Source organism: Athene noctua, chromosome 25 (genome assembly GCF_965140245.1).
Source record: "Athene noctua chromosome 25, bAthNoc1.hap1.1, whole genome shotgun sequence".
NCBI lineage: Eukaryota > Metazoa > Chordata > Aves > Strigiformes > Strigidae > Athene > Athene noctua.
Genome location: NC_134061.1, coordinates 2421877 through 2444619, shown reverse-complemented (window position 1 = coordinate 2444619; position 22743 = coordinate 2421877). Strand labels below are relative to the sequence as shown.

The 22743-nt window shown below is 47.1% G+C and overlaps 1 protein-coding gene across 1 annotated transcript in view; it reads left to right on the top strand.

The window, feature by feature from the left end:
• SKAP1 (src kinase associated phosphoprotein 1) overlaps positions 1-22743 on the top strand; it is a 156963-nt gene that overhangs the window by 22763 nt on the left and 111457 nt on the right. The window contains exon 4 of the mRNA XM_074926765.1: positions 8706-8822. Coding sequence (XP_074782866.1) covers positions 8706-8822 — 117 coding nt within the window. The remainder of the gene's footprint in view (positions 1-8705; positions 8823-22743) is intronic.

The following is a 22743-nucleotide window of genomic DNA, read 5'->3' as shown; positions in this document are numbered from 1 at the left end:
CCCCGATTGGAATTCATATTGCTGTAGCACAAGGAAATACAAAAGGTGTTTTCGGCATTTCTTGAAAATGTTAGAGGCTTCTTTTTGGGTGTGTTCATTGTATGAAACCAGGGGAGGAGAAGGGGAAAAGCCTCCAGGAATAAAAGTGTCAATTGATTAAAAAAAAAAAAAAATCAGGTGTGCTGTTATCAATCTTTACTTGGAGCCAGCAAATAAAGAACTTGCAGAATTTCTGATCGGATTGAAAGCAGGTTAACAGCAACTAGCAGTTTAGCTGGGTTATTCCGCAGTTAATGTCAAAACTTTCATGACCTTTATTGAGAAGAATTAGGTTAATGAGGAAGCCTTTTTGAACTCTTTTTAAACCAGCTCATTGATTTAAAACTCCTTCCAAACTTGAGAAAGGTTTCCTGGTTTGGATTACTAGATGCTTCTCGGAGATCTCTCCTTCATTAATCAAAGCGTTTGAGTTACTGAATCACCCGTAGCCCTTTGAAACCCATCCGGATTGTAACACCGTGGGGCAGAGCTTGGCCTCTTTGTTCACATTTAGCAGTGTCCCTGCTTCCCTCCCCGGGGAAGTTCAGAGCACGCCAGACTCCTAAGAATAAAGCAATGTACCATAAAGAAGAAGGTATAAAAATGTCAGTAAAGATGCTAAATATACAGCAGTTTGGGGAGCCCCAGTAAGTTAAATATTAACGAGTTCTATTGCTCTCACTTTGGTCAGTTAATAAAATACTCTAATTATTAGATTGTCTAAATTGCCTGATGTGCAGCTTTGGAGGTAGAGAGTCTTCTCAAATGAACCCTCTGTGTTTTCTGAACTTGTTTGAGTAATAGGAATGTGCTGCAGCTTTCTCTCTTTTTTTTTTTTTTTTTTTTACAAAGAAATCCCAGGGGTTGCTGTAACGTGCTTAGATGGACCCGCAGCCCAAGCCTTGCTCTGCCTTCGTGCAGAACAGAAGGTTCAAGAATTCGTCCCCGTGGGGATAGAGCACGAGAGTGTCCATGTATACCTCGCCCGAGCTTTCTCACAATGGGAAATAGACCCTCCTGTTCCACAAAAATGGGGGAAAAGGGTCTAAATTTGGAGTCCTTAGGAAAAGGAGCGTCCTGTTGCGTGTCCTTGAGCCCTCGCTCGGCGGGGCTGGGGGTGCAGCGCCGGGTCCCACTCCTGCCTCTGCCAGACCTTCGGGTGGTTCAGATCTGGAGCTCTGAGCCTGTCTCCCCCCTCTCCCCGCAGTGACTTCTGCGTCGCTTTGGTTTGTAGAGCAGTAACCCCATCCAAATCATCTACGAAATCGTAATTCTGCCCTTTAGTCGCCTCCATCCTGAAACACAACCGTAAAATCATCTTTTGCATCATCATAAATGCTTAATGGGCATCTCCTTCAGTCCCCAGAGTGCCTATCGCTCTGCTGTACGCTCCTGTCTTTGCATTCACTGTCTGCACTTATTTTAACAGTGAAAATTGCTACAGATACGGGCAAGACAGCCTCCTTGTGTCTTGTCATTGGAATATGCTCGCTAAACCCCAGCTCCCTTGTGGGTTGGTTCTGTCTATTCCTTGTTCGCTTGGAAGGGTTTCAGCTAAGAAAATACGCTGAACCTACTCATGCTGCAACGGACATTACTCAAAACTACTTGGCCTGTATCTTCCTTTTTGGTATCGATGATGCTGACTTTTTTTTTTTTTTTTAAGATCTCAGCCTGTGTTTGCAGAGCTGCTTGTTAATTATTGCACTGCACAAGCGTGGAGTCTGGCTTTATAGATGTTCTTTTGCTGTGTTCCTAGCAGAGCTGGTACCTCAGAAGACGAACCAAAGTACAGACTCGTACTTTGCCTCAGTATCCCCATCCTCTAAACGAAGACCTTCTCTCTTCAAAAGAGGCTCAGGAGGAATAATTTATTAGCGGACAGAAATACAAACTGTTGGTAGCTTTAGGCTGGTTTTGCTCACATTAGATGGGCTTTGTATTTCACTGATGTGTTACGGGGTCATGAAAGAAAGAATAAATCTTGTTTACTTGTTTACATCCCGTGGGAATCTTCTGCTGCGCTGGGTTTCAGGCTTGTTCCTAGCAAGACTGAGCTGTGCTGGGCTTCCCCTGTCAGGCAGCTGGTCTGTGTAGCTGCTGCCCACTTGAGAGGCAGAATGTGCAGAGCCTTTACTGAAAGGGTGCCAAGGATTGAAGGAGAGGAGCTTGGAGGGAGGAAGTTAAAAGGGAGGGAGGGAGAGAGCAAACACGCAGCGAGAAAAGGAAGAGAAAACTGGAGAGGAGAGCTCAGCTGGGGAATGGCACCAGGGGCTGGCAAGGGAATTAGAAAAAAGAGTGATGGGAGAGAGGCACTGTGAGCTCAGCAGCTTGTCTTCATGAGTTTGGGGGGATAGCAAAGCCCCCCTCCCACCTCATCAGCTATTTGGCTTTGTGAGAATGAGCTTTGCTGTCTTGCAGAGCAGCCCTGCCAAAGTTGTCCTTTGGGCAGCGCTTACAAGTCGCAAACTTCTTGGATGTCATTTGTGGGGTGGCCTTTTGGGTGTGTGAATAGGACTTTGGGTTTTGTGGTGTTATTGGCTTTTCTTCCTTTTTAGAAATCAAGGCCTCATCAGCTGTGGGAAGGTTTTGGTTTGACATATCTGCACGTCAGATTAAACGGTTGACAAATGAAAAACTTCCAGGTGACTTTTTTTGTTTTGTGAAATCATTATTAAGTTTCTCTGCCGTATGATAGGGAGAGAAAATCATTTAACCCCAGCCTGCTGTGAGCTTTTCAGCTTCCTTTGGGGTTATTCTCTTGATGCTGAGAGTTGCAAAACTCGAATTGCTTTTGGCGTAATAAAACACTTGGACCCGTTGTAGCTTTTTTTTTATTTTTTTTTTTTTTGGCTGCACCCCGACGATAGGAGCAGGTTTATGCACTCCAGAAAGCTTTAGCAAATCTGCTGTCACGGATGGTGAGAGGGCTGTGGCCCCGCTCCCCCCAACCCGCGCAGCGGTGCGGAGGTTCCGCGCGTCTGGCAGCGGCCGCGCAGCCCCGGCTGAAGCTGCGCGCTGCAGCCCGACCTGCTGGGCACCCGCAGCATTGCAGCCCTGCTCGGCCCTTCACGTAGGGCCCTTGTAGCAGCCCTTTAATTTGCTTTACTACGCGTAATTAGCAAAAACTGGAGCCCGAGTGGGCGAAATTAGGCTTGGACCGGATTCACTTGTCAGCCAGCCACAAGACCTGTTTGGCTCAAAATTTGTAAAACCGTGATAAATCTGCTCCTGCTTCGGGTGAGGAGGTTCCTCGCTTTGATTTTGACCCCGTTGCCGTGAGGTGGGAGCCGTCCCACTGATAAAACACGGTGAGAGCAGAGATGGGTCCTGCTCCCACCACGGCCTTGTCCGCCTCGTGAGCCGGGGATAAAGTTATTTTCCTTCAGTGCATGCTCCAAGCATCCAAGAAAATATTAAGTGGGATAAACACTTTGAGATCTGTGGATGAAGACATTTTTCGTGTAGTTTCTTAATAATTCCACTGTTACTCGTACAGCCCGGGAGGGGAGGATGGGCGTGTATGCGTATCACGGCGACGTGCGATAGAAAACGTGGGATTTTCAGGCAAATATCGTGGTACTGGCACTGTAAGGAAATCACTAAGTCTGTATGAAGAAGGTGCAGAAAATCTGCATCCACCAAACCCTCAGTTATTCACATATTAATCATAAGGACTAACCACACAGATCCAAATGGGCGTTTAGGAGCTGATGAAGCCTTTAAGGCATGCAAAAAAAAAAAAAAAAAAATTGGTCCATTTTCTAGCACATAAATGTGTTTAAAAAGGTACGTAATTTATAATAGCAATGTTGACAGAGCTTTAACTACATTACAAAAGCTAAACTATAATATATTTACATGTGAGCAGTACTTACTGTGTGGGTGCGTCTCTGTTGATGTGTTTCCATCTGATTCTCCATAATTTCTGCGAGTGATTGTAGTAGGGGATATTAAACCATAGTATTGATAATACTTTTACAGCTCTGCTTTGGGAAATGCATTACGGCTAAATTAGTCCCTGAAAATCTAGAGATATTAACACTGTCGAGCATGAAGGCAGATGGGATTTGGATCAGAGACCTTTATTTGTAGTATGATACTAAGGAGTCATTACTTTAAAGCAGGAACTTTGTTTCCTTGAATATTAACTCGAGTTGGGGATTTTACTTCCGCTTTGGCATGAACAAGCTTATCATAAAAAGCGTAAATGGAACTCGCTTGGTATTGATTTTTCTTATGCTCTAAAAAGATGCTTAATGAAACTCTAGGTACCTAGATAAAGACCTTCACTGAATGCAAAGCAAGCTTAATTGCAGTTCCCTTAACAAGCTACTGGAGATGATTTTTTATTTTTATATATATTTTTTTTCCTACTACAAAGCCCTTTCACCTATTTAGATTGTTTCTCTTCCTGTGTGTGCCAGGATGCATTAATTCAGCTTTTATATTCCACAGACCCGCCCCTCCCCTCCCACGAGAGGCAAAGTGCAGCTTAAAGAAAGAAAAACTTTGCCAGTTCACGTGTGGAAAAAAATTTCAGTCTTGGGGAAACTGATTTTTGAGGCCTCAAGAAGAGGTTTTAGTCTTAAAAGAGAGTAACTGTCCCTCTCCCACTTCTGCAGAAGGGGAGACGGGCGTGGAGGCGTGTTCTGACACCGCCCAACAGAAGCTGTAGCAAAACCAGAAGGTGAACTGAGGTTTTTCTAGGGTTTGTCGTAAGACCTGCCACCTGCCAGGTCCTGCAACTACTCCGGAGCAGAGGTAGGGCTTTTATTTTTACCTCCAGCATTGCAAGCCCCAAAGGAAATAGGACGGGCACGTTCAGGTTATTCCCTTCCTTGCAGAGAGCAGGTTTGTGCTCTTGAAGTTGCGGAGGAGGAAGCAACAACGTGTTCCCGGCCTCCTCCTGCAGGTCCTGCTTGTGCTTCTTGCTCGGAGCCCTGTTAATGCTTCATTTGGTTCTTTCCATTCTCATCTTGGTGATTTTTTATTTTTTTTTTTTTTTTTCTCCTTTGATGCAGAGGCTTTACCACAGGCTGCCAGCTCTGTGCGATGTCCGTGGGTCCTGCAGGGACCCGCCGTGACTGGGGCGACCTGATGCTGCTGCTCAAAGTCGTTGCGCTCGGAACTGCCGCCCCCTCTTCTGCTGGGGACACCCCGGTCACTGGCCACACAGTCTGTCCCCTCTGTAATTTGCTGAGTCGATAAGTTTAAAGCCCGGTATCTGTGTTAATTCTTTCAAGCCCTTCTTTCCGCTGCTGGTGCGCGAAACTCTGCACAAAATCACCAACAGCTCAAAAATGGCTTTTTTTTTCCCCCCCCATGCCACAGCTATCATGAAGCAAGCAAGCTGGGTATTTAGCACACTTGAGGGTAGCCAAACGGTGCTAGGGGAGTCCCTGGATGAGGTCTAAGCCCGAGAAACCTCTTGCTCTTTCCCTTAGAGTCAGTCTTGCTTTTGCTCATGCTCCAAAGAGCGATAAGTTGGGGAATTTTGCTGAGAATTTGAGTAGGAAGATAGAGCAGCTTTGCGTCAGGTGCAGAGTAATTATTTGCTGGGGTTCTGTGCTATTTGGTTTTTATTCCCTGTGTTTTCATTAAAAGCTAATGAGTTTTTTCTTCATTCAGAACAATAGCTTGGCCCCTGACAAGTTGTTGGTTATTTTTTCTGCTTGGACTCAACTAGCTGTTGCTGCTCCATAAACTTTATGGAGAAGTGGATTAAAGCACAAGAAGTTCTCGTAATGCAGATCCAAATGGAAAGGCAATAGGATTTGTTTTAAGTAGCTACGTCTGCAGAGTTTTTGGTTGTTTGTTTTTTTTTTGTTTTTTTTTGGGTTAGTGAAACTACAGGTGGCATTTGAAAATATTCCTAATACTAAAGCAAACAAAACGCCTTTGTATTGATTTGTGTCACAGCAGCTCCTGAAATTCTGAGTCCCACTCCCCACAAGTCCGTGCTTGGCATGATACATGTATGTACCTATGGGGTATGTTTGAGGGGGTTATGGTAGCCTGCACGAACACGGCAAGCCCCCGTTTCCACTCCTGCGTGGGGACAGCAAGAAAGAGCACATTTGTAGTGACAAAACACACACACACAACCCCCCGATATTTCATACTTGGGAATTATTCTGCCAAAAGAGGGACCTGTGCCTCGATTCTACCCCGTGGTTGATGCGTGTAACAGCTTCTCCCGCTGTTAAAGCCAGTGACTTATTCTTGCAAGTAACTTTCCTGATTGGGCCCTTGTTCCAAACGGTTTAGTGCAGCCACGCAGCGAGGCGTGAGCCGTGCCTCCCCGGCGCGGCGGCTGCACCGCGCTGCCTCCTGCTCCTCACAAACCAGAAGCAGTTTGCTCGTTATCGCAATAATCCTGCACCTGTATCTCGTTATAGGGGACCACCTGTTACCTCGGTGTTGCTTTGAAAAGCTGGGTTTAATCTGGTGGCGGTTTGGTTGAAAGAAAATGTTCTTTTTAAGGGGCTGAACGGGCTTCTGGAAAGCGTCTTATAATGCTGGCATCTTCACATCACTGCGGATAGTCGAGCCCGCAACGCTGCAGCGCGGCACGGAGGAAGGCTCCTCATTAGAATGAACACCGTGTTTTCCTACAACATTGAGTTGCTGTTTGGTAGCGGCTTTTTATCCAGGCTTTTTAGAGCTTTGTTTATTTGAGGATCTCGAAGTGCTACTATAAACCAGGGAAGAAACATCCCCTGGTCACACACAACTGAGCAAAGCACTGAAATGACTTCTCCAAGGTCAGGCAGTCGGTGGGGCGCTCACGGATGGGCTCGGCTTCCCAGAGTCTGGCCAGCGGAGCGGGGCATCTCAGTCTCTGCTTTTTAACCCCTAATTGTTTTGTTTGGTTTTTTTCTTCTTCATGGAGGTGCATGCATAAATTTCAGTTTGTAGTAGCGTAGAGGAACGTGCTTTGCTTACTCTTTAGTCCGTGGATGAAAGACTGCTGCGGTACCACCTCTGCTGATGCCTCGTCTCGCAGGAGGGAGCAGAGCCTGCCCCTTTTTGGGCCAGGGACCTGCAGTTTACTTCTTGGCATGAAAGACTAACAGTGCAGATGCTGAATGATGCACCTCTCAAAAGGAGAAAAGTTATTTTCTGTATTTCTTTTTTCTCTGGAATCTGATGTTCCACACGCTGCGTGCTGGGATGGCGGCTGGAAGCAAGTGAGCATAGGATTGGGAAAAGATTTGACTACTTCTTGGGCTCTTCCCCTGTTAGGAAAGTTGTAGTGGCTTAAAGGGTGGGCTGCCAGGGACCCCTCTGTTCTGTCACTGACCCCCATAGGCCTTTGCTAAATCTTAAAGTCAAATCTTCAATCAATTTTCCAAGACCTTCTGGCTTAAAACATCAGCAAGACTATCATGGTGTCTGGCACCCAGTGTGATTTGGTTTTTAGATTTATTTTTTTAAGGACGGCGGGAGGACAATCTTGTATGCGTTATGCTCTTCACAGCCAGATTGTTCCTTTTGGTGAAGAATTAAAATTTTTCTTGAAAATGTGCCCTTGAATGCAGGAGCCTGGCGTCTCCGAGAGCTTCACGCTCAGAGCGAGCAAAGGAAGGTTGCAACCTGGGGTGTTGAAAATAAAACACATCCAAAATATTGTGTCACATCTTTGTGCAGGTGGAGACTGAATGGCGTCTCCACTGTGTTTCTTGGTGGGAGGAAGAACGTTGTCACCCTCCGTTCCAGGCCTACTACCCTTTCATCGGTGCTTGATTTAAACCGCGGGGCACCGTTCCTCTGTTTGCTGAGATAAAACTTGTTTTTAGTGTTTGAACACAATTAACATCAGCTGAAAACTCACCTTTCTTGCTGTTTGTTGTGTGTTGAATGAGTAAGCAGCTGTCTTTACCTCTGTTATCAGCAGTCTGGGCTGTGTGTATTCAGGAAATGGGAGGCAAAAGCTTGAAAGACCACTTTTTGCCTTTGTTTAGGGTGAGGAGTATTTTTTTCTACAGGTAGGCTAGCTGCACTCCATTTATATTAAAATTTGATATTAACATCTGTCACTGCGGTATCTCGAGTACCTTCTGCGTGAGATCTAATATCAGTAGCAAATTCCCCAGCGAAATGTCTGCTTACAGAAAAATTCGATGCAACATCAAGTCTGGGGAGGTAGTAGCTTACACAGACATGTTGCTTGCTTAATTTGTATGTGCCTGCCTGTCATAGGGAGTCAATCTTTTTTTTCCCCTATTGCTCTTCCATTCAGGATCTCAAAGCTTTTCCCTAAAATATAGGAAATTCTTCGTTCTAGCGAAGCAGGTCGCGTGGTCCTCCATTTTACAGATGGATGATTTATGCAGAGGTCATGTGCTGAGAGCAAGAATGAGGAATTGGACGTAGCTCTAGTAGTTTGGCCCTGAGACTGATATTTTCAGCCTCATCCTCGTGTGTCTTCCAGGTATGAAGTCTGTACATATCCAGCATGAGTGTTCTTGCAGCAGGAATATGCTGCCTTGGTCCTAAATGATGAATCTGGCCTTAACCCCACGGAAGTCGTTTTGGGTTTTGTAGAGAATTTCAGTGGAAGGTGGGAACCGAAAGAAAACACGTCTCATGGTGTAGGCAATACTATTTGGGTTTAGAAATGTGTCCTCTTCACTAAAATCAGGCTCTCCTTCTCTTTCTAGGAGAGGATCAGCATGATGCTGGCTTTGGACAGGACAGTTCTGATGAAAATCAGAGCTGGAGCTTAGCCCCTTCCATGACATCTGATGCTTCACTTCCATCAGACTTCCAGGATGACGGTAAGTCACTGATGCTCTTTGAAGTTCTTAAGAAGATCGAAAAGTAAGTGCAATCTAATAAAACTGCCTTGTCTTTCATCCATCTCATAATGCAGGAGGTGTGTTCTGGGTTGGTTTTTTTTTGTTGACTGGTATCTGTTTTGTCAATGACCATAAAATGCTGTGGTGATCCTGAATTTAATTTCTTCTTGCTGGTTAAATGTACGTATTGATCATCTTGGTGCAAACTGGACTTGGTTGTTCTATTTTGGATTGACAACGGTGACGGAAAAGGGCAGAATTTAACCTGGTGACTAGTGTTTCCCAAAGTTAACGTGTGACTTTTGGGTGTGTTTCTTCTTGGGTGCTCAGCCTCACGCTTCAGAGGGGCTGTGTCTTCTCAAACCTTGTCTCCCCTCACCCTTTGAAAATGAGACCTCTTGAAAGTGCTTTGCTTTGGAGAGCCTTTTTTTTTAATTTTAGATCTTCTAGAGCCTTTTTTTAAGATCTTCTAGTGCCTGGGAATTTGGGGCTCCTTCTTCCCGCGAGCGTGGAAGCGCTCCCAGCTGAGCGGTGGAAGGGAGCTGGGATCCGAGGCCGAGGGTCCTTTCCAAAGCATTAAGTGTCCAATGGGTTTTTTTTTTTGTGGCCAAAGAGTTGCTGCGACGCTCACGTCTGCTTGTGGCGGCAGTTTAGGAGTGATGGATTTGCGTTGCGCTATTAAAACTGAAGCCTACAGAGCTGAGATTGTTCTGATCTTCTCAGGGGTTATCTCTGGGCCCTAGTGAAGGCTTAACTGCTTTGGTCTCAGATTCTCAATCTCCCGCTTCCCACAGATCTTGTTTCCTCCTCCCCTTTTACTTCCCTTGCACTTTCCCCCTCCGTGCTTTCTTATCCCCCCGCCTTTGTCCTTCCTCTTTCATTTTCTCTGCTTCCGTCCCTCCTCTTCTCCACCTTTCTCTGCTCAATGTACTCTTTCATGTCTACTCCCACTCTTGTTAGTGAATTGGTAGCCATTAGTCAAGAACGCAAAGAAATATGAGGATTTATTTCAGATGAGGCCATAAGATCTGACGGGCACCAAAGTCAGCCGCTTTGCGCAGCGCAAACCACCCGGCGTATCTGCTGTACGCGTTGATTCAGGCTATAAAATAAACAGCTTTGTTTAGACTGATTAGAGACAAGGTTAGTCTGATAGTTAGCTAGTAATTGCAGCATGAAAGGAGGTGTGGAGGCCGGGATTGGTCGTTTTAAATAATCTGTGTGCTCAGATATGATGCACTTACGCGGAGTGCGGGTGGAGAACGTGTGACAAGGATAATGGATGTTGGCCTAAATGGGACATGAAAGCGTGTTGAAGACCTCAAGCTTGGCCTCGTCAGGCGAGCAATGTCTTTATGAAGTCTAGGGTTTCTCCTGGCGTGTTTATTAAGCTTGTCTAAGGAGGTATTTGCTTTGCTAACTTTGAGTGGTGGTTTTTGGCAGCTCTAAGGGGTAGAGTTTGACATAACACTTGCAAGGTATGCAAACACTTGGCACCACTGGAAGTTTTCAGACACAGATGAAATGCCAGGCTCGATGGAAGGTTGCCCGAATGGGTGAATGGCGAGGAGATTGATAACACAGAAAATTACATACTACAAAAAGGAGGGGGGAAAAGTTGGCATGGAGAGCAGTTACATTAAAATGAGGTGTTAGTTCTTGGAAACTGGGAGGAGGGCTGAATAACAGCAAATCACGGGCTTGACTTGGTGTGTGTTCGCTCCGGATGGCAGTTGAGCAATTCTGGCTGACTATAGATGCAGGCTGTTAATAGTCTGAAACTGTAATATTAAAGGGAAAAAAAGGCTGAACGCAGGATTTTTGAAACTTTTTCTTCGCCCTGCCATGATCTGTAGAGGCATCATCAGAACGAATTTCTCTAGATATCTGCCAGTGGGATGGATATGAATCAGGGTTGCGATTTCCTCTGGGTTTTTGAATTTCGGTGGTGACTTACTATCAGATTTTTTTTGTTTACTTAGGGAATTTTTTGTGTTTGCTTGTTTTCTTTGCTTACTTTTTTCCCTACAGAGGGTGAAGGCACAATGTTTTTGGTTTTTTTTTTTATAGACAGCATCACGATTTTTTCTTTTTTCTTGTAGAAGACACCATGACTTTTTTTTTTTTTTTTTTCTGTAGAAGGCACTGTGACTTTTTTTTTGGTAGAAGGCACCGTGACTTTTTTTTTTTTTGTGAATATGAAGTCAGCCACCTGAGAGAGTTTAAACCAGTAGTTCTGAGAAGTGAATTAAGCTAAAGGGCGTGTCAAACAGCCTTGGTTTCTGGATTGGAGCATCCTTGTGGGAGAAGTGGAAACTTTTAAGATTGCATGAACTGATTTTCATCTTTTCAGTCTGCCTTGGCTTCTCTGGGTGGGCGCAACTGCACTTTTGCTGTGCCCCTTTTCTCTTCCACGCTCTCCTGTCTGTTCAGGCAGCGATGTCCCTGGAGCAGGCACCCTCCTCCCATGTGCTGCTACGGAGCCTGGGCCACCACGGCCCCTCGGGGTGCTGCTGTCACCCAGATGAGTGACCGAGAGCTGCTCCTGGCACGCAGCACAGGTGGCTGATGTGTGGAGGTAATCCATCTAGCTACGGCCAGAAGAATAAATTGGCCAGTTGTAGGAACACACTTATCATTCCTGTGGCTTTTTTCCATCCCTCCTTAGCCCTGTTTTGCAACAAGAGGTTGTGTCCTCGGGTGCAAGCCCACAGCGCTGGTGAAGTCTGCTACCTCCTGCCTTCCCGAATTTCCCAACTTTCTTAATTCCAGGTTTTAATGGAAGCAGGTCTCTGACTGGGATGATGCTCATTTCTGCCTCTTGCTCCAAAAAAACGGGGCAGTTTGGAGGCAGGGGGATGCCACCGCTGTTCGTTCTGAACAGCCTTTGCCTTGCTTGCTCTGAACTTCTCGTGGGAACCAGAGAACCTTCAAAGTTGTCTCTGGAGGGAGCAAGAGGGACTGAGCGAGTTGGGGATGACTTTACTCAATGAGGCATGGCCCAGCTCTATAGGATCGTCCCTAATGAGTGATTAAGAAGCTAATGTTTGTACAGTGCTGGGAGGCTGGGAAGCACTGTGGAAGTGCTAAGCGCTGTTATAATGATAAGTATTTCTTAGGAGACACTTCCCACGTAATGTACCCTGCTCAGACCACTTGAAGACTTTACAAAACTGTTTTTGCCTTTTAAACGGGCAGATCACTTAATTTGCCTGCATTTAGTTTAAGTGAAGCGTGAGGTAGGTACCACGGCACCCCGAGGGGTAGGATCATGTCTTTGATATCGAACGCTTTGTGGTGGTGCAATTCTGATCCCTCCCTGCCCTCCTTGTTGGGCTGTTTGGTGCCAGGTGTGATTCCATCCACACCCCCACCGAGCCATACACCAATCTGTGGAGATAAGGACTGATAACCTTAACGAGCCTGACTCCTGCCCCGCCTCTGATGGCTCGGAAAAGGTTATAATGGCCCATCATCGCCTGGTGGCCTGGCACACCTGTGCCTGGGATGGGGTCAGATGGAACAATGACAGGGTTGCATGTTCATCAAATTCTTGTGCAACTGCTGGAAGGCACCAGATAGCATTTGACAAAAGTCAATTATCTTGGACCCTGTAAACTGCGACCACCAGAGAGGCCCTTTGAGCTCTCCTGGATCGCCGCGGCCTGTGACCAGCATCTCCCCTGAGCTGGGATGCCTCTCGGGTACCAAAACCCTTAAGGTGTCGTCTGCTCCAGACCAAAGGCCAGGACGAAGTCCCCCCGCTCAAGTTTCAGTTATCACCCGTTGAGGAATGCCAAGCTGTTGGGAGTATTTGCTCTAAACTCGAGAGGGAAATTTTCTTTGAGCCAGCTTCTATTTCACTCATTCTTTCCCTGTTTATTGGTGTGTGTGTGGGTGCGTACCCTTGTCCTTGTTCCTATGTGTTTGTCCATTTTGTGTTCATTTTACTGAATCCAAACACCTTTGTTTCTGCATGTATATGTCTGGTTTGTGTATGTGCATGTGTATCTATGTATAAATTAAGGTACCGTTAGGTAAGTTGGAGTGAATCTTGTCATTTTAGAATCTGAATAAGTCGCTTTTCTGTCTGAGTTATTTTGTAACGACTAATTGTTGTTAGTTATTAATAAATCTAGATTATTTTTACTAAATCATTACCGTGTCAATACTTCCATCCGCGACACGCTTCTAGATGTTGTTTGATCAGTTGGGGTTTCCCTGGGGCTCCCTCGCGGCGCTTCTGGGATCCTTGCGCAGCGATCTCCTGCCGGAGGGGTGCTGAGCCAGGATCCGCAGGATTCTCCGGGTATCACGGCGAGATCACGGGGAGCTGAGGGGGTGAGGGCCACTGGGCTCCTGCCCCCCGCACCTGGCTGTCGGCTGCGCTGCCGTGGCATAACAACATAAGCAACAATATATTTCCTTTTATATTACACAGGTATCCGTTAGCACGTGGAAGGGAGCATAACTCAGAGTGACGGGAATGTGCTTTACGAGTTCTGTTAGGCATGGTAAGAAATCTTGCCTCTGAGTTCCAAGATTTTTCCATCATGTCAGCAGAGAACTTTGGCCAAACATACTTACAGCTCGTTCAGTTCTGTATTGTTGTGGTTTGTTGTTGGTTTTTTTTTGTTGTTTTTTTTTTTTTTAATACCTGACTTCCGAGTATCTTCAAATCAAATCCTTTAGCAAAAATTCCCGTTGCTTTATAAAAATGTCTTCAAAATGGCTTTTATCTTCAAAGCTGTGGAGGGTGGTAGATGAGATGGTACTTCACCGTGCCCTAGTGGCTTGGGGATGGGAGGGGGCAGATACAAACACAACGTGATTCTACAACTTTTTTGGAGGGGATTAGAGACTCTAAAGAGGTGGCGCGTCTTTAATCCATCTCCAGGTACTTCTTGAACCCGCTTGTGTCCCGGAGAAGGCCCCGTTTGCTCATGTTTGACCTTCTAAGTCCACACAAATGGGCGGGGAGACAATAAAATGCCAAAGTGAGTTTTGTATGTAAATCTTTAGAACGAAGCTGCTGGCCAGCTGACTTGCAAATCCAGGGGAGATGGTCTGTGAACTTCTTTTAGAAGTTTTGTGGTCTGTGGCAGCCTCTTCCATGTGTTTCCTCTCTTTCCAGGTGTCCTGTGTTCTCTCTCGGTTGTGATTTCCTCTGGATTTTTGAATTTTGGTGATGACTTACTCTTTTTTTTTGTTTACCCAGGGGATTTTTTTTTTTGTGTGTGTGTGTCTGCTTGTTTTCTTTGCTTACTTTTTTCCCTATAGAGGGTGAAGGCACCTGGTGGTTTGGAGCCCCAGATCCTTTCTCCCTGAGGTGTGTCGTCTTCTGAATGAATGACACGTGCTTCCCTGCAAAATTTTAGCTAGTCCTGGCACCTTCTGCTTTTATTTTCCCTGCACTTCTCACGCGCTTCTGAACTCTGAGGAATGGCTTCCTAAATGTGGATTTAATTGCTTTAAAAATCCACCCTGCAGGAATGTTTTCAGTGGCACCTGGAGGAGCTGGGGATGTGGGTGGTGGGTGCACCTTGGAGGTGCCAGCAGGGTGCTAAGGGAAGGGTGTCCGTGGAGTGCTTTTGGGTGTGTGTGTCCGTGGGGTGCTGGGGAGGGTGTCTGTGGGTGTCCATGGGGTGCTGGAGGGGTATGAGTGGTGTGTCCGTGGGGTGCTGGGGGTGTCTGTGAGTGTTTGTAGGGTTCTGGGGGTGTCTGTGTGTGTCAGTGGGGTGCTGGGGAGGGTGTCCGTGGGGTGCTGGCGGTGTCTGTGGGTGTTTGTGGGGTGCTGGAGGGGTGTCAGTGTCGTGTCTGTGGGGTTCTGGCGGTGTCCACGGGTGTCTGTGGGGTACTGGGGGTGTCCGTGAGTGTTTGTAGGGTGCTGGCGGTGTCTGTGTGTGTCAGTGGGGTGCTGGAGGGGTGTCAGTGTCGTGTCCGTGGGGTTCTGGCGGTGTCCACGTGTGTCCGTGGGGTACTGGGGGTGTCCGTGAGTGTTTGTAGGGTGCTGGGGATGTCTGTGTGTGTCAGTGGGGTGCTGGGGAGGGTGTCCGTGGGGTGCTGGTGGTGTCTGTGGGTGTTTGTGGGGTGCTGGAGGGGTGTCAGTGTCGTGTCTGTGGGGTTCTGGCGGTGTCCACGGGTGTCTGTGGGGTACTGGGGGTGTCCGTGAGTGTTTGTAGGGTGCTGGGGGTGTCTGTGTGTGTCAGTGGGGTGCTGGGGAGGGTGTCCGTGGGGTGCTGGTGGTGTCTGTGGGTGTTTGTGGGGTGCTGGAGGGGTGTCAGTGTCGTGTCTGTGGGGTTCTGGCGGTGTCCACGGGTGTCTGTGGGGTACTGGGGGTGTCCGTGAGTGTTTGTAGGGTGCTGGCGGTGTCTGTGTGTGTCAGTGGGGTGCTGGAGGGGTGTCAGTGTCGTGTCTGTGGGGTTCTGGCGGTGTCCACGTGTGTCCGTGGGGTACTGGGGGTGTCCGTGAGTGTTTGTAGGGTGCTGGGGATGTCTGTGTGTGTCAGTGGGGTGCTGGGGAGGGTGTCCGTGGGGTGATGGCGGTGTCCGTGGGGTGCTGGAGGGATGTCAGTGGGGTGCTGGGGAGGGGGTGGCGGTGCCCCGGGGTGTTGGGGGGGGGATGTCAGTCAGTGGGGTGCCGGGGAGGGGGGATGTCAGTGGGATGCTGGGGGGGGGCGGCGCTGTCCGGGGGGTACCGGGGGTTGGGGGGGGCAGTAGCGCGGCAGCAGCGGAGTTCTGCAGCGCCCCCTTGTGGCTCAGGGCGGGACCCCGCGCACGCCTCGGGCTTTCTGGGTCCTTTTAGTTAAAAACCGCGACCGACAAACAAAATAAAAACCCCGAACACACACCCCCCCCTCAACCCCAACCCCCCCAACCTCCAAACCAGGCGTTTTCTTTTCTTCTCGCGGCTGCGGGAGCGCTGACAGCTCGGCGGGGGCTTGACTGAAGCCCTTGTGCCGATGGAGTAACAGCAAATCTCCGTTTTTTCCGAACCAAAAGCGGGAATTGTGGTTTTCTGCCCCAGTGACAGCCTGATTCCCACCGCACTGGGATGAGCAGGCGGTGCTGAGGGGCTGGGGGATCCATGCAGGTGGGGTTTGGGGGCTCTCAGCCTGCGCCGTGGCCCGAAGGAGCCGTTGGCCCAATGATGCTGAATTTCTGGTGTAATAACAAAGTGTGCGAGATAAAACGCAGCCTAAGAACCTGTTTCAGAAATGCTGAGCCTCTGCAAGTTCGACAGTCTGTATAGATCCTGCAGATGAGTGGAAATGCTTATTATGCTGGAGCTGAAAGCTTTACATTTTTCTTTTCAAATACCATTAGAAGCAATTATCTCTGCCTCCACGATGTCCAGAAATGTCTGTTGTTCCTTTTGACCAGGTTATTACAAACTTGCTGTCGATGTACTTTTAAGCCTTAGGAAACAGCCTAGAAAACGTTTGGGGAATGGGTTTGTGACAAGTGCAATTGCTGCTGAAGATTTCTCCTGGCTTTTTTCTTTTCTTGATCTCGGGCATCGTCCAGAGGAACCCAGGGAGTGAGAGGTTAAAACACAGACCAGTTATTTCTCCTGATTCCTCACAAGGGCTTTGAGCAGGTTTGACCAGTTCAATGTGAGTTTTTGCCAAGGGGGAGGAGAACAGGCACGACTCCACGCATAAGAAAACATCGTGTTTTCTAAAAAAATATCTCCTTACGCTGCGTGACATTTTGTAAAGAAATCAGACTCCCTTAAAGCTACAGAGCTCACGCTCTTTGATTTATCATTTTCTGAATGGAAATGCACCATAACATTAGCGCTTTCAAGCCCAGTGTGATAATGTCTCTGGCATTGTGCAAATAAGTTCCTGGAACGGTACTCTAGCTGGTCAAAAGGTTTGGCTATATTTTATACAGAGCAACTTGGTTCACCTCTATATTAAGGATTATTTGTTTGGCGTGGAGAGGAGGAGGGTGGGTTGCTTGCAGGCTGCCAGAAATAGATGCATAAATTACGTCGGACAACTCAGACCTTTGTAGGGAACGGGCGGTGGTGAGAGTAACGCTACCAAGATTTTCAGTTTTCCTTTAAAACAAACAAACCAACAAACCCCCAACCCAAAGTGGCTTCGTGTTCTCATTTGGGATTTCACAGCTGCAGCAAATTGTAGCACAAGTAATTGCTGCAGAAATCCTGACTTGTGGCCGCAGCTTCTGTCAGCCGGGCATGTCAGGTTGCAGATGCTGGTCTTGAGCCCACAGTTTTGTGGGTGCCCATTTCGAGCTCAAAGTCATTTTTTCCTCAAGCTGGAGATGTTTGGAAACTGGTCGGAGAGGCTGTTCTTGCGCTGAGGGTGTCTGTGGAAGAGCGGGCGGTTGCAAGTGCCTCCTGCCTTGTCTAATCTCCCCCCTTATCTTCCTCTGCACCCCGTAAAAGCAGTTTTTTATAAAGCGTTGAAACGTAACACATTGGCACTGGCTGATGGGAGGACTGAGGGGCGAGTCCCCGCTGATGCTCAGCCCTGCGCAGGGTTGGCTGCTGGGCTCTCTTAGGCCGGGCCTATCTGGTGGTTGCTCAGCGCTTTTTTTGGGACGTAATCCTGAGACAAACCAGATTGGGCCTCGAAATGTTTTGGTCCAGCCTATCCCTTAAGCTCCCACATCTAAAGCCAATGCAATTTCATGGTGGTTATTTGCAGTTGAGGACCGTCAACCTCAGGATTCAAGTGCTGGCTTTAGAAGCACGTGTTGCTTTTACACAAAATAATGTGTTTGTGATTTGGTCTTTGGGTGTTGCATGCCTTGGTCTGTGGTTTGGAAGGGGGTTTCTGCCCAACCGCTGGGATGTTTGTTTGGTTTTTTTTTTTTTTTAAGCCGAGATTCTCAAGTAATTCCTTGATGGCAAGAGCTTCTAAGAAAAACAAAAATATTATGAAACATGTGGTGTAAAATCTCCGCAGCTTGGTGGGTCTGTGGGGCCCCAGACAGGAGTTATAATTCAAGTTGCTTAGAAGTCAGCGAAATGCCGATAACTTATTAATGCAGCTTTTCTAAAGCGAAAAATCCTGCCTTCTTTGCTGTTTGCCGACAGGGAGAAAGCATAATTAAAGTTTCTTTGTATGGCTTTATAAGTGCAGGATCAGATGAATAGATTTATTTTCCGTACCTAGAGGACAGTCTTTAATGACAAGGTGTTATTTGGATTATTTTTTTTTTTTTAGTAAGCGGCTTAACAGTAAGCTTGCGTGAAAACGGGGAGCGTTGGCTTATGATCACAGCTTAAAATTAATTGCAGCGGAGGATGCCCTCAGCCCGTAGATTATTTCAGCGGGAGCAGGGGCTGGGAGTGTGGGCGCCTTTGAGCTGATGCTGTCGGGTGCATGGTCCCGGGTGGTGTGGCAGCTGTCAGGAGCCGGGATGGAGCTTCCTCTCGTGGCAAATTGCATGTTCCTCATTGTCAAACACACGTGAATTATCAATGCGCAAGTTACTGTTGCGTGGGGGGCTGGGATAACTTACGCACCCGCCTCCTAAAGGCCTTTTTATTCATGAGTATGTAAATCCAAGGCATAAACGCTTTGTGTCTCTGTGTTCTCCCCAGCAGAGGGATCAATATGCAGGAAATGGAAGTTAACAAAGTGTTGGGGTGGAACTTCATTACAGCTTCTCTTCTTCTGCCCTTTTTCAGTGCAGTGATTCGAGTTTCCTAAACTAACAGGCACCGGAGTTGCTCATCCCTGACCTACACAGGGTTTCTCTGCAGGAGGGATGCTCGGGGGGGAGCGATGCTGAGGGTGGTGGTCGGGCAGTGGTGGCAGAGGAGGTGCCAGTTTTGGATCAGCTGCTCGGTGTCCCGTGGCCGTGTGGAAACAGCCTCGGGGATGCCCAGAGCCCCCGGCTGACCCCAAGGGACTTCACTTGGACTTGGGAAATGGGGTTTTGCACTTCCAGAGGTGCCAGGGGTTGAGCATGCTTGGGACTGGTAGTGATGGGGGTACAGCAAGTCTAGGCTTGACGTTCTTTCATCAAATATAGTGAAGATATAGAGTAAGATAAAATATTTGGTGGGTTCTATGTGCATACTTCAACAGGAACGAGGGTAAGAGATGCTCTAAATTATGGACTTGGAATATATTGAGGTTATAGCAAAGATTTGGGCTTTGATCTGGGTTTTTTTTATTAGAATTTTGAGCGTAACGGGGTCATTAGTGGGAGAAGTGTAGGAGACTCTGCTTGAATGACGTGAGAACTTGTCTGCAGCCAGGATAAACTTCCCTTTGTTCACCTGTGGGACACAAATGCAGGACAGTTCAAGGCCAAAAAGGCAAACACGTACCTTGCCCATGTTCCTGGTACGTGTGCACACAGAGGGGGAAGCAAGATATGTTCTGAGTAGGGAAGACCTCATCCCACAAACGTGTTCAGAGAATTGTCTGCTCACCTGGGTGGAACAGCTTGTGGAAATAATGATGTTGGTACCTGTATCTTGCAGGATCAATCTTGAAACACTAACAAGTCCTGAAATACAAAATTCCCAGCTGAGAGAAATGGTCTGGACAGCAATAAAACCCCCTGCTATATATAAGTTAACACATGCTAAACTACTACTGACTTCATTCCGACTTAAGCATGTGCTTAAATGTGTGGTTCAATGTGAGCCACAGGGAATACATTAAATTATTACTCAGGTTATGCAGTGCTGAAAATCACTATGTGCAAAAATAAAGCCACTGTCCTGAAGAATTTAATTTAAAGACTGGTTATAATAAATTCTGAAGTGAAATGCATTAAAGGACAACTGGAGGGAAGAAAAGGCCTTTTTTTTTTTTTCTTTTTTTCCTCCTCTTTTCTTTCATTTCTCTTTCCAATGTAAGGAGTTGAGTATAAGTTTATTCAGGAAGCTTCTCCCTAGAGCTCTTGTACCTATCGGTGGGTTTACTCAAGCAAAGAGGCTCCGTTGGATGTTCTGTCACTGTCATTTTGCATGAAGGCACTTTGTGCGTGCGTGCACGCGTGTATTTTAAGGAGTAGCTTTGTTTAAGACTTACGGTGATGAACTACTTCTTAAAACGAGTTAAACTTTTATTGTTTAACCCTCCGAGAGATGTGGCAGTTGAAAGAGATTGGGTGTCCAGATTGATTTTTGGTCTGCGTTGAAGGGTGGCTGGGAGACCGCGGCCGCGTACCTGTGTGCGGCGGGGGCAGAGCCGGCGGGGGCATTGAGCAAACACTGGGATGACTTCTTCTAATCCAGTGTCACGGGAAGAGCAGCCGAAACAATCGGCATCATCCTTCACCCTGATAATGCTTTCTCGCCAACTAATAGCTCCTTGTTCATCAAGGAAACGAATGTGTGTGGAGGTGACACGCTCTTCACCCACTGCTCTTTGTTCTAGGGTCCTCCAGACTGATTGTATCAGCTCCAGCACTGACAAATATCCCCCCAAACTTTAACACTATGTAAAATTGAGTTATGGGGTTTTAAGGTTAGACTCCTCTGGCTGAAGGTTGATTGTCTCCGAGAGATAAAGGAATCAGTACTCAACAATAACAAAATCTTTGCCATAGGATAATGCCTGTTATTGAGCTCACAGCTCTCTTTATTTGGTTACAAAGCTTCACCCCTATTTTTTTTTCCTGTGCTCATAGGTTAAAGCGGGAGCTGCTGTTTGAAATTGGTGAATTGCTGCTGTTCCTCTATCCACCCTCACCCTGTGCTTGAACGAATGCTCTGGCAGATCAATTCCTTGAAACACGCTATCACCCAGGGCTGTGTCTCTGCAGCTGCAGTTTTTAACCACGTTGCCCTCGCAATGGCACCTTCCGAGCAGCGAAGAAGTGCAAAGATGCTGCTGGCACTTTGGGTAGCCTTTGGAGAAAGAAGCCTTGCCCGAACAATCCCAAAAAGCTCACTAGACAAATCAAAGGCTCACAGGGGGAGAGCATTAGCTTGGTTTTACAGTAAGATTCATCCATTGGGGTGGAGGAAATAATTCTCATTGAGCTGGGGCTGATGCGGAGTGCACGTGGCTTGACCCAGGTCTGATGAGGAGTCGGTGGTGTACGTGGCAATCCCATCTTAACGCCTCGGAGCCCCAAACACCTTGCTCAGGTTCTCTGGCCAAAGACCTATTTTGCATTTAGTAATGAGACTTGGCCATCTGCTGTAAATGGAAATGGTCTGGCATCGCTCTGCGGAGGATCAAAGCATTAACAAAAATGATGGAGTTTGGGGGAAGAAATGGGAAGTTTATTTTAGCCTTAAACTGATGGTATCTGGGGCAAAGGCACTCAGTACTTAGATAGTCTTATGTTGGGGGCAACGGGAGCTTGCCAAAAGAGATGCCAAGGAGGGGCTGTGCTAGCAGTGGGTAAAGAAGTCACAAAACCCAAGGGAGGATAAAATTTAGTGGAGTGAACCTCCCTGTGCTCTCTGAACTCCTTCCAAATCCTAGAAGCGCTCTCCCTTTCCTGATAAACACCTGATGCATGAGGTGCGTGGAGAGGACATGCGTGATAGAGATGAGCTTCCCTTGAAGATTTGGAGCAGGCAGGCAGTTGGTGTCAATCTTTGAACATGTATATAGGGTGGTGCTCTCCACCCCCCATAACCCGTATCTTTGTTTTAGCCACTTTTAGTTACCTTAAAAGACAGAACTCTGCTGTCCCCCAAAGGCCGTGAGCATCTGCAGGAGAAGTCTTTGGCTCGGTGCAGCTTTCAGGTCGACTCTGATTTCTGCTTCCTTAAACTTCATCCCTATCCTTATGCTTCAAAGCAGGCCTGATTATTCCAGGGAGCTGTGGACTACAGATGGAATTCCGAGATCCCCTGCCTCTGACTGCGGAGGGAAATGCTTTCCATCCCCTGCGCACCCTTCATGGGGTCGGTGTATTAGGTGCAAGTTCCCAAGATTTCAGGCCAGATCCAACGTTGGGGTTTAGGCCGTGTTGATGGTGCATCATTGCTGGAAGAAGCCTGCGATTACCCTGACTGCCCTCCTCTCTCCGTGGCAGAGGTCCCTCCCCTCAGTGCACCGTGCCACGTTCACCAGGTGACACTCACCTGCACAGACCAGGGGGTCTGATGGAGCAGCTTTATCTCAGCGACCCACCTTAGGGTGCTGTTTTTTAAGTGGCCCTGCCCGTTTTATTTTTGAGATCCTCAATTACGTTGCAAATTCTTATTTTCTCCCTTTTTACTCTGTAACGTTCCCTGGTGCTGGATGTGCTCTGGATTACTTGTTTTGTTACCCTGGTTTATTCTTTAGTAAGGATGAATCTCATTTTATTATTCTAACCATATCCCTAACCTCTCTGTGTCCCTTACTATTATTTCCTCTGCTTTCACTTGATATTTGCATTACCACCTAATTTAGTATCTTCCTGCTCATTGAATTAATGGACTGTTTACTTGCCTTAGATAAAACGGGGACTAATACCCTGCAGTACCCCAACACAGACGCTTCACCCCCACGTGACAGAAAGCCATTTATCACCAGCTTTTGTCTGTGGCCCTTGGGCCAATTTTCAGTCTGTGACGATTGCTTCTATCCAAGCTGAGGTAAATTAATTTTTTCAGCGAGATTTGCTGTGGCACCACATCAAACGCTCAGTAAAGTCTCTAGATATATTGCATCTTCCACATTACCCTTCGTCTGCTAATTTTGTAGCTTGATCAGAAAGGCTGACCGTATGTGCCTAAGGTCATTGGCTCTTTGCAAACCCAAAGGTTGCTTGTTGCTAAGAAGGCAATTATAGCCTAGGTGCTCATAAAGTAATTTAGTCCCTTTTTGATTTTTTTTTTTTGTTAAATCTGTTCCATTATTTTATGAGTGTGACATTAGATTTGCCAGAGTGTTTTTCAGCTTCACCTTGGTATTGTATTTTTAAACTTTGGTGATACATTTGATTATTTCCTT